This window comes from Semicossyphus pulcher, unplaced genomic scaffold, assembly GCF_022749685.1.
Source record: "Semicossyphus pulcher isolate SPU_LCO1_2020_fin unplaced genomic scaffold, fSemPul1.0.p SCAF_15, whole genome shotgun sequence".
NCBI classification, from domain to species: domain Eukaryota; kingdom Metazoa; phylum Chordata; class Actinopteri; order Labriformes; family Labridae; genus Semicossyphus; species Semicossyphus pulcher.
Window position 1 is genome coordinate 10541630 of NW_027211659.1, and position 12356 is coordinate 10553985.

At 45.7% G+C, this 12356-nt stretch overlaps 1 protein-coding gene across 1 annotated transcript in view; it reads right to left on the reverse strand.

Moving 5' to 3' along the window:
• Positions 1-790: 790 nt before the first annotated feature.
• Positions 791-12356, reverse strand: part of igsf3 (immunoglobulin superfamily, member 3) — a 77974-nt gene continuing 66408 nt past the window's right edge. Inside the window, exons 7-9 of the mRNA XM_069663010.1 lie at positions 8442-8852; positions 6133-6600; positions 791-4847 (exon numbers count right to left, since the gene is read on the reverse strand). Coding sequence (XP_069519111.1) covers positions 4597-4847; positions 6133-6600; positions 8442-8852 — 1130 coding nt within the window. The 3' untranslated portion in view covers positions 791-4596. The remainder of the gene's footprint in view (positions 4848-6132; positions 6601-8441; positions 8853-12356) is intronic.

Sequence of the window (12356 nt, forward strand, 5' to 3'; positions counted from 1 at the left end):
ATCAATAGATCTTTGAGTGTGGGGGCTCTTTCAGTCAAGGCGGATTGTTTTGTCAAGAGTCGACCAAAAAGCTCTTCTTGCAGGGGAGCCTGAATGCATCACAGAACCATGGAAACGAGCCAGTGCCTCCACAAGCAAACACCAAACTCGGATTTTTCTTGCAGTGAGTGCTGTTTTCCCCGTGTGTCACCGTGATTTATGGAACGGGTGGCAGTGTTTGTTCTTGGCCTCATTGGTTATGTGTGCATCAATAAGAGTTAATATGAATTCATGGGAGAAGGAGTCTGGGAGAAGTTTATGAAAGGTACGGACTGGTGGAAGTTATATACGAGTGTGTGTGTGTGTGTGTGTGTGTGTGTAAGAGAGAGGGAGGAAGAGAGTCCATCTGCAATGGATGAGTTATGAATGGCGAGATGTGATTTGCTGAGGTTGTCAAAAAAGTGCCTGGTTAACCTGCGGCAGCCCTCGAAGCATCATTTATCCTCCGACATGCTGACCCGCTCCTTCTCTCTCCCTCCCTCACACACACACGCCGACACACTGAACATGCAGAGTAAATAAACCCCTTGAGGTTGTCGAGGGTCTCCGAGGTCAAAAATCCCGTGCAGACTCGACAAGCCCGTGCAGCCTGCAGGGCATTAACCTCGGGTTAAAGCATAACTTAATGGTTGGGAAGCATGAAGGAAGTATTTAGAGAAACATGGCTGTTTTGAGGAAACGGGATCAATATGTTGTTTTAATAATCTCCAAATACTACAAAATGTATGTGGTTGGAAGCAAAACAGGAAGATGCACTGAATGTATTTTATTGCAATTAACTGACAATAGCAAAGTGCCTTTTTAATGGTCACTATGGCAACTATTGGATAAAATAACAAAAGAAAAGAAATGAACAGAAAAACAAACAAAACATGGTCATATAAAAATACAGCACTGAAAATAAAGCATCACTGGCTGAACTGAAAACATCACCACAAACTATTTTACACCTAAATCTGGCGCCAGCACACAGCCAAAAAACATGCAGCCCTCACAACCCAGCTACAACACTGTCAGAAGGACTCTCAGGAGGCAGCTGTGGATGGTCGTCATATTATTTCACCATCGCTGAAGTCTTGACTGTACAGCTCCGATGATGACGGCAGCGCCTTGACGTCACACGCACCGCGACCGAGCCCTGCCTTTCCTGCCTTAAGTCTGGAGAGATGAAATTAATTCTGCACAAATTAAATCGAGGATTTTGATGATTTACACGCCGAAGCTGAAGCAGCTGTTCAATGGCAACCGTCTTCACAACCTGCGTCTCTGGGAATGTTCACGATTCTGTAGAAGGCAATCATTCAACCGACAAACTCCTGCAGGTTTATCTTGCTTGTGAAAAACTGAAATCAGCTCTGCATTAGCGTTTAAAAAGGCATCACCCATCAATTATTCTTAGTGATACCTCCTTCAGTTTTGATATCTAAACACCTTTGACTTGCACTAGCATCACATCAAATAGCAACAGGAGGCTAAAGACTGTTTATAATGGAAAAGAGAGGCTGTGCAAACACTGAATATTGCAACTTAATGAGGCAACATTTCACCCACCAAGATCTTTCGGCAAACAACCCTGTGTGTGATCGAAAATCATTCCTCTCATGTACACAGAAGTGATACTTCTATTTGTACGCACTGCATACTGTACACCATGCATAGGTTCAAGCTAGTTTTAGCTCGTCGGTTTACCTGCAGGCTTATGGTGAGTACTTTTTTTGGCGTATGGGTAACGCAAAAGGTTCCTCTTATTGTAGGTGCATCAAAAGGAGCCAGTTGAGGTGGTTCAGGCATCTGACTAGACTGCCTCCCTGTGGAGGTTTTCCGAGCACGTCCAACTGGGAGCAGACGCCCTGGTAGACCCAGAGCCCCCTGGAGGGAACACCTCAGGATCCCCCAAGAGGAACTTTCTTAGCCTGTTGCCATGGCGACCCAACCGGACCAACCCATAAGCGGAAGAAAATGGGTGTTTTCCTGACGAACGCCTTGGCTATAAAATGTTGCCTCATTCACTATTTGTCAGCTTGCAATATTCAGTATATGTACAACTCGATGTGCTGCTTCAGAATAGACGGTGAGAATCAGTGGGCTTTTTCTTTCAAGACAGTGATCCATTAAGTTGTGCTTGCACTTGCTGCACATGCATCACACTTCTAACTAAATAGCACCAGCGTTGCCCCCCCCTGGATTAGCGTGGTGAAACTGAATAGGATTGGTTACCTTAAAAAACAGTGAAGGAGGTTAACACCTTGGTGGGTCGTGTCAGTATCAGCTACGTACTTTTTGACATAAATCTGTTTAATGAAGTGCTGCATAAAAGCAAAGCATTAAAAAGACATATATGAGCAATAATATCAAACACAATCTCCACAACATCCATTCTTGAAATAGATTACTTCACAGGCTCACGGGGGGGAACTGGAGGTGGCAGTCAAATATTGAAAATGACCAGGGCGGGGGATGGGGGTGGGGGCGGGGCTTCGTGTTGACTCTTGGCTCAGGAAGTCGGGGAGTTTGGGCACTGCTCTGTCACACAAACACAATGCTCAAAGAGTTCAAAGTTTTACAAAACATCAAAATTCCTCCTGCGGTATTGTCATGCAATATACATGTTGACACGATTGAGACAGCGATGTCAAGTTTATCGAGAGTGTTCATGTTCAGTCTGGCAGTGAAAAGGGTTAGGCCCGGGTCAGGTAGAAGGTTTCACACCTCTTGTGGCTTCAGCGAAGGTGACGCAGGTTTTCAAACCCTTCTGCCTTCTAGCAGGGGAGCCGAGGACGACGCCTTCAGGATCCATGATTACAAGACGTTTTTAACAGTTCAGCTCCGGCTGTCTGTGATCAAACATCCTACGTTGGTGTTACATCACATTTCACTAAATAAATGCGACTCAAGCGAAAAGCATTAAGTGAATTGATTTTTGTGACTTGTCTGTTCATCTATTGTACAATTAAAGCCACAGTAATTTCCATTATAGGTATAGATATACAGTGTTTTGACACTGACCAAACTTGACAATCTGGTATGAAATGCTACAGACTGCAGTGCGCAGGACAAAATCTAGCATTTCTACATCTACCACATTGCCAACACACAGGCTATTGACAGTATCTGCTTGGTGCAGTTGCCTGGCAACACAAGCAGGACAGTTCTTAGAGAATTTCAAAGCAAAAGAAAATCTTACAAAGCTATGCAAAGTAGTATAAAACAATAAATAGAAAAATCTTTAAAATAAACACAAAAGTCAAACATGTGCCCGCACCCATTAATTTTGTCTTCTCATCATGTGCAGGTAACATTTTGAGAATGTTTCACAACACGTCGACACATTTTTAATCCTCAGTGGGGCTCTTAACAAGTCATTCTTTAAATTTATGTGCATCTTTAGAGCTTCTGATATCTTTTAAAGACAGGACGGAGTAACTTAAAGTAATGTGCAAGAATTTAATTTCAGTCAACACCCCCCGCTGGGTGTTTTAAGCAGGACAATCCGACTGATTCAACATGACTGCATGTGAAATTGCCCTTTTGCCCACAAGGCCCATAAAGCCACAGCAGGAGGTAAGCAGACATATTTACAATCTGCCTCCAAACCAATCAGCTTCCCCCGTCTCTTTAAAACTTCAAATAGTGGCGGCGGAGGACAGCGTGGAAATCTTGGCACTGAAAAAGAAAAGTCCCTAATGTGAAAGTACGTATAACTTCAGCAGGAGAGCACTGTTCATTTATCCTCCATCATCAGGGACACTCCTCCGTCTCTTCCTCTCGCCATCTCCTTTCAGAGAGGAGGAGGAGGAGAGGAGGAGGAGGAGAGGAGGAGGAGGAGCGGTCTCTCACTAAGGCCAGAGTGTCTGGCAGTGTTTAAGTGGCACACGAGGACCTGTTTCTGTCTGCCAAGGCAAATTCATTGTGGAGGCAGGTGGGCCAACACACACACAAACACACACACATCCTCACTTTAGGACACAGACTTGTGTGTCCTTGCCTTTGTCTCTGTGCAGGCTGGCAACCAAGTCATCAGCTACGGAGTCAGTGGGCGCAGAGAATCACTATGGCAACCAACATAGTGGGCCAGGCTGCGGCTGCTCTTGGATCAGTGCGGAGAGTTTTTTTGGCATCCACTCGGTGCCGGAGTCGATTATAGAGTTCCCTCTCTTAAATGTTCTTCCCGGATCGGCCGATGATCTCATGTGCGCAGTTTTTTTTCTTCTTTTGAAAAATAGACAGATATTCAGAGTAATAAAAACAAATAATGCAGCTATGAGTCTCACAGAAAACAAAAAGGAGAGAGGATCATGAAGCTCTCTGGCCTCTAAAATCACACTCGCTCACTTACAGTGCTAACATGGCACATTCACTCTAGTCCACACACACACCCAAACGCACACACATTTGAAACATAAAACAGGCAGCGACCAGGGTAGGAATTTTAAACTGATCAACTAATTCAACACAGCAGTGAACGACAGTAAAGTCTGAAGGTGGAGTCCAGATCTGCTCCCTGGCATTGTGTTGGCTGGATCCGCGACGCGCGCGAGGCAGAGGTAGGGCCTTCGCTTAGTCGACCGAGCCGGGGTGCAGGCTGAGCGCAGGCGGGTCCAGACAGGTGGGAGAGTAACTGAGGTGCGGTTCTTTAATCCACAGGAGGGGGGCGCCGTTCTTGCCTTCTTGGCTCTTGCTGTTGTTGCGGCTCTTGTAGCGCACGAGCAGCAGGGCGATGAGGAGGATGCCGAAGATGGGGAAGGGGTAGAAGAAGACGAAGTAGAAGAGGGCGTCGTTGGAGCAGACGACAGACTGGAGAGTGGAAACTGTGGACAGAATAAAGCAATCAGAGTTTTCACTGATGCAAGAAAAGTCCTTCAAAAAGCCTTCCCTAATAAGGTCCTGAAGAGAGATACAGACTTTTAGAAAATATATGCAAAGTTAGATCCAAAAACTGCCGTCTACTAGAGCCTGACTGATATTGGATTTTGGAGGCCGATACAGATACCAATTTCACTGTGGGAAATTTGACCGAAGAAGAAGAAGAAGAAGAAGAAGGAGGAAGGTATACTTTTTTAATCCCTGTGGGGAAATTCAATGTTTTCACTCTGTTAATTAACGATATTAATTACTAGGGATAGACCGATTATCGGCCCGGCCGATTATCGGCGCCGATATTCGGCATTTTGACGCATATCGGCATTGGCCTTTTTTAAAAAAATTTTTTTTAAATCAATTTAAAACTGGGTTATTTTGGCTCTGATGCATATGCTTAAAGGCATTTAAAGTTAAGTGTTGGAGTTTGTATTATTCAAAATTTTGACGCCAATATTTTCACTTTTACTGCAAATGAATATCGGCTTCAAATATCGGTTATCGGCCTCCTTGACTACTAATAATCGGTATCGGCCCTGAAAAAACCATATCGGTCTATCTCTATTAATTACCCGATTACCGATATTGCTGCCAATATAGTGAATCTTTTGGATGGAATGAAAATACACTTTTTCTACATGGGTAGGGCACCATTTTTCACTGATATCAGAATGCACTTTGCATAGGCTTCTTTCTTTCGTGCTATTGTTCACCACTGTCTGATTGGTTGTGATGCTCTGCTACATGTGCTGCAGACATTGCTGAGAGGATTGTAGACTGTGGAGTCGGAGCTCGCTCTGCTTGAGAAACTACATGACGACACCAATCTTAAATCAAGCATTTATTTCTACATATGTTCTGTAAAAAAAGTTTACATGACAGAAAACATAAAAGGCCCATATCGGCTGATAATATCAGTCGACTGATATATCTGTCGGGTTTAAAAGCTAATCAGCGAGAGGCGACCTCTCTCTCTGCTTGTTCCTGTCTTCAAAATAAGTGGGGAGGCCAGATCATCCAGAGCAGGGATGACATATAAAGAGTACAGAGAGCCATTTAGTAGGCCTGAAACATTATTACATGGACAGTAATGTAACACAGAGGACATATAAGGATTGGTATTAGCAGCAGTTGAATCCATCTTTTGCTAACTGTTAAGAGCCTCTCTGGTCTTAAATTGGCAGTATGATATAAGAACACAGCCAGTGATAATAGTGTAGTTAATTAAGGACTAACCTTGTTGCAGCACATTGACGATGGTGAACCCAGAGTTGTTAGTGGCCAGGCGGTACCACGCATTGCGGGGGTTAAGTAACCACTCCTCTACATGGCAGTAGTATCGCCCCGCGTCTGTCGGCCGCGCCCCCTGGATGGTCAGGCTGTACTGGTCCGAGGTCATCCTCCCAAACTGCAGCCGCGAATTCGGCCCCGCGTCCTCTCTGGGGCTGCAGTTTCCGTTTCCGAAGACGGCGTCGTGGCCGATGGAGAACACGCATTCGGGGTCTCTCTCTTCGTCACCTGGCTGGCCCACATCGTCCTCATCGTCGTCGTCGTCGTCATCGTCGTCGGAGCGCTCCACGTACCAGGAGACGGAGAAGCGGGAGTCCCGGGAAGACTGGGAAGGGATGCTGCAGCCCAATCGGATGGAGCTGGATTCTTCTACTGTGACGTTTGCCTCCGATTCCTCCACCTGCAGTCGAACCTCTGCAGAAATCCAGGAGCAGAAAGAGAGACAGCGGTTATGTATGAAAGTGTATTGTTGATTGATTTCTTTTTAGGGGTTTAGTTGCATTTTTTAACTTGAGCTCAGATGATTTTGTTTATTTGTGGATTAGTTGATCTATGAAAACAGATTTGGCATTAATTTTCATTAATTAGTTGCATCATTTGTGAAGCAAAAACACCAAATATTTTCTGGTTCAAGCTTTTCAAATGTGATTTGGGATTTCTGACTTTCTTTGTCTGGCATTTGAGCGATCACAATATCTTTGTGTTCTACACTGTTGATCAGACAAAACAAGCAATTGGAAGACGTCAGCTTGGCCTTCGGGAAATTCATCAGGCAATTTTCCCTATTCTGACATTTCATGCACAAAACGATCGAGTAAATAATCAGCATGATTAAATAATCTAAATAAACCCTCAGCCTTCATTAGAACTTCAAATAACACAACAAAACTGTCGATGATTCTGAAAAAACAGGGATAACAAACTTTCCAAATATGCAAACAAAGGGCAAAAATAAACAGCTCCCACGGTGCTGCCCACAGCTATCACCAGTGTTTCAGCTTCCCAGCATGGCTACCCCGGGGCTACTGTTTGTCTGGGAGTGTTACAGTCCTTAAGGGCTGGTACAATGACCCAGTTCTGCTGCGGGTAAAAAAAACACAAAAACTGGGCAGTTAGGAGCTGGCCGGCTCGTTCTCCTCTCACACTCCGTTTGGATCGCTCTTCTTGTTAAAGCAAAATGAGAAGCGGGAATGACAGCAGGAGAACAGGGGGAAAAAGGCGCGAGCTGGCACACGTCTCCCCTCATCTTTTCCTCCCCACAGGAGCAGTTCTGGATGACTTCCTGGGTGGATGCATTTTTTAGCAGCTTAATGAATATCCATGATGTTTGTACAGCATATTCTATTCATTATATGTAGATGTTTTTGTATCATTAAAAGTAAAAACCCATTAACTATATATAACAAAGCTCCCGGAGGGCGTACACGAATGTGTTTGAATCAAAGGTGAAACTTAAGTGTGAAACGAATCAACACCCCGCACAAAAAAAGACAGATTTCTCACTTTGTATGCGTTTTGTAGCTCATTTAATTGTTTGAGCTGTGTCAGGTACCCGGCTACACAGAGTACAAACGTTTTCCTTGCCCTTCTGGCTGATGACCAGACAGTTTGATCCTCACGTTCGAGTTGGGCAGGTGCCATATCGGGGACATCACTCTGCATGATAATCAGGGCACCTGCTCTCAGAGATGTCTGAAAGAAGAAGTCACCTTCAGCTGGTGTGTGGAGTGGATTTATACAAACTAAAGGAATGTAAAGGACGGACGGGTTGTTTTTATTTATTTGGAAATGGCCTTTGGGATTAGTTTTACTGTAGCGGAGGTCTGGGGGGGAATTCAGTCGAGGAGATTTGAAATGGAGGGTACTTAAGGAAACTGTCCCGAGGTGGGATATCAGAGTTTGGGTGGCAGACGGTGCCCGGTCGTTTTGAGCGCTTTGGAAGTTTTTGAGTACTGGACAAGAGGATTGGATTCCCCGGCTCTGCCCTCTGGCGTTGCGTATGACAGGTGGCACTAATTCAACCCATTTCCTGCCACCTGACGCTGCTCCGGGCCGGTGTAAGGTCATGAGAGCGAGACGGCCTTCAGGCCTTTAGCAGATCATGTGGGAGTGCTATCTGTGCTATTTGGATCAGGGTTCGGTTTGTTTAACTGGTGTATAACGGGGGCAGCATGAGGGGCTAAAGTGGCAGCTTCCTGCAGAGAGAATAAATAAGCATTTTGTTACAGGAAACAGCAGCTTTGACCTTTGCTCACCTGGCTGTCTGACGAGAACCTGCGTGAACCCCGAGGACTCCCGGGAGAGTCGATACCAGGCTCCATCTGGGTCGCTCAGCCACTCCTCCACAAGGCAGTAATACGTCCCAGAGTCGCTGTTTTCCGCCCTGTTCAGCGTCAGCACATAGAGGCGAGGTGAAAGCCTCTCCGCCTGCACTCTGCGCCGCAGTCTCTCCTCGTCTGCGTAGGCGCCGTACTCAAAGGCCCCCGATCTTTCGATCCTCAGCAGGAGCTCGTCTGCCTCAGATCCGGTCGCTCGCCTCACATACCAAAGCACAGCATGCTGGGAGTCCTTGCTGGTCTGCGAGGCGATGGAGCAATTGATCCTGACTCGACTGTCCTCCAGGTAAACCTGAGACTGGTTGGTCTTCTGCACTCGCAGCTTGCTCTCTGAGAAAGAAATCAGGAAAGAGAGGAGGGAAGGAAAAGAGAAGACAGTCATTCCTTTGGGTGCGGGGAAATGTGAGCGCCAGTGACAGGTACACAATGCAATTTCTGTTTTGTGACAGACGACCTGTAGCTGGGTTTATTTCTGGTGGCAGCAGGGCAGGAAAAGATAGAGGTGCGTAGGCGGGTAAAGCAGGTGACAAAGAGAAAGAAAGAAGCACGCTGGGAAGGAAAAGGAGGAGAGGATGTCAGGAAAATCAAAGCAGAGAGTATGGGGTGTCTGTTGGAATCAATGCAGAAATGTAAGATACGGTGCAGAACAGAAGAAGAGGCAAGGGTGAGGGAGAGGGCGGTGGATTGTAAAGCAGGGCTTTGGATATAATTAGGTAAGATACAAGACAAACGGGCAAAGAGTCAGAAAGAAACAGAAGGAAAGACACACATTCATAGAATCAAACAGCAGACAGAAGAGGGAGGAGATGCTGGAGAAGTGTGACGGAGATGTCAGGAAGGAGCTGAAGCTGCTCTGAGTGCTGTGACAGGATTCGGTTACAGGGACATCGGTGTTGGGATAGGATTAGCTGCAGGTACATCAGGTGTGACTGCGACCATGGCCCTGCTGCAAAACGCTGGGGGGGGAGGATTAGTTCACTTTTCATGCCATTAGAGCGGCCGTATCCTGCATTCAACACTCTAAGAAACGACTCTGCAAAGACACGACCGAGCGTTAACAGATATTGGAGATTTTTTCCCAGGAAACCATTATCACAGGAGGATTTACTTGCGCCCAAACAAACAGCCCACAGCTTGAATAAAATGAAAAATTTGACTGGAACTGACAGATCCAGCGCACACCATCCCTATCAGCAACAACCTGAACAATAACGGTTTGATTGGTGGCACTTTCCAGTGTTGACACGCTGACAGAGAGCCAAGAGCTGTTTGTTGGCTGAGCCCATATTGGGGAAACAAATTCCCTTAATTGATCTCAGCAGTCGACATGCAACTGCAGAGTGCTGTTTCGCCATTTGAGTGGAACTCGCTATTTTTGGATCAGAGAGCTGATGTGTGTGAGATCTGTCAAAATTACACGTAAATCAGGTGATTTTAAAAGGCACGTGACGGCCAATGAGAACACGGGACACTGTTTTATGTAGAACGGCACAGAACGTTTTTTTGACTGCATATTTTCTGCTGCTTTTGTTTGTTCCACTCTTACAACTTTTCTAAAAGGAAACGAGGCTTTCGTACAAAAATATGTTTGAAGTCCTCAATTGAAGGTATTTGGGCGGCACAGTGGTTAGCGCAACGCCTCACAGCTAGAAGGTTCCTGGTTCGAATCCCGGTTCAAAAGAAGTCAGCCTTTCTGTATGGAGTTAGCATGTTCTCCCTGCAGTCCTAACACAGTCCTTACTTGCTTGTTAGGTTCACTGTTGACCCTAAACTTGTAGGTGTGAGTGGGAGGGTGAAAGGTTGTCTGTCTCTATGTGTCAGCCCTGTGATTGACTGCTGATCAGTCCAGGGAATAGACTGTATAAAAAGATGTGAAGCCAAAACATGTCGGGCGCCCCCTGCTGACTGGCTGCAGTATAGGTCATAAAGCCCGCCTCCTCCATGTAAACAGATGGGACATGAGTCAAACTATAAAATCAAAATACACGCCAAATAAATGTTTCTCAAACATGGTTTCTGTCATTATAGTTAGTTCTTATCGTGCTGATTTACGTCCAAGTCTTCATTTTTCTGACAAGTTTAGTTTTAATGAGTTATTTGATGCTTTAAAAAGGATGATTGACAGCTCTGTTGACAAATACGGCTCCTGCAGCCGATCTGTTCCTGATTAGCAGAGTGGAGGACGAACGGTGAGAGGAGACGTGACTAAAACAATCACTACAGTCATTGAAGTTTCCATATCTGTGAACGTCTGCTTCAGACCAACACAAGAAGCTGTTCTGTTAAATACACCGACTGTTTTTTAAGTGTGTGTTTTGGTTACCAGAAGTGGCTCCACCCGCTGATCTCTACTGCACAGCTCTGGCTCCAAATGATGTCAACTTCGCAAAATGGCAGCGCCCGTCACACAAGCTATTTTGGCTTCAATTTCGTATAAATAGAGCAGATGGAGACGCGTCGTCCATCTATATACACAGTTATCCATCCAGGGTGTACCCCGCCTTTCGCCCAATGACAGCTGGAATTGGTTCCAGCCCCCCCACGGCTCAAACAATTTCAACGATAATCGTTTGTAAAATTTGTTCTCCGACTGATTCACTGACCCACTATAAGTTTCTACTTTGGATTTTGCCCTGCATCTCCATATTCCTGCACCCTCCTTGCTCCTGCTTAGCTGTGCCATGACTGACTGACTGATTGACTGCCTAGGGTCTCAACCATCTGCCCAGAAATCCTCGAACCTCATCCATGGATTACTGTGCTTGCTCAAATGATCACCATTTCTGATCCTGCATATTTGCACTACACTTATACTTATAGTAGGGTTGCGTTGGGAAGACGCACGTCTGCAAGGCAATCGTCAGTCCACCATGTTTGTGCAGCGACATCCCGAGCTAGCATCTCAAATTAGTCATCAGCGTTGCCTCAGTTCCCACTGGAGACTTGGTAGGAAGCCTGACAAAAAATGTCTCCATCCGGAATTACTGTCGAGCCCGGAGGAATCCTGGCAATCTTTTTTTTTTTTTTTTGCAGGAGAATTACCTCTGAACCTCCTGAAGTGGAACCATGCAGGATTGGATTGGCACAGGACAAAGCAATTCTCCGCCGCTTAACATTTGAAGTTTAAAATCTGCAGCCAGGAGAGAAAAAAACCCCTGCGGGCCGAAAGCCTGTTGCCTTACATCAGTGTTTACAGGAAAGTCTTTTCAGAGCTAAAATAGGCTAATTATTCAAGCTTTATTAGGCCGCATCATGAGCTATTACAAGTTATTATAACTCACTCAAGCAGGGATGGAGAGACTAATAAAATGGAAGAGCGATGGGCAGAGAGGAATAAAGGGAAGAGTTATTGTCGTTTTATGTCCCGAAACAACCTTAAAGTCCCTCCAGAACCCCGAGAACAGCCTCTTCACAGACAGGCCTGTCATGTCCTCTGACGAGTGTCCATTCCCGCCGAGAGGGAGGCTTCTTCCTGCAGCTGCAGCACGCAGCCAATCCCACCCCAGTTACATCAATGCATCTGCTGACGCATGCAGTAGAAAAAACTCCATACGATGTTCTTACAGCGTGCAGTGTTTTTCTAAACGTGGTATTGACGAGATTCACTTTTCTGTGGGGAGAGACCCAATCATACATCGCTCACTAGGCTCATCATGTATGTGCAGTAAAAGCAGCTCTGTGTTCCTGTGTGTCGATACCTATTCTAAGAGCGATCACATGTTCTTTACTGTGTTTCTGTAATGAGCCTCAGGGGTGCATCCGCAAAGTAAGACAAACCCGTAATTGGAAACACTTGTTCTCGCTGCTCTGCATTAGTCCACATGCCAGTCAAAT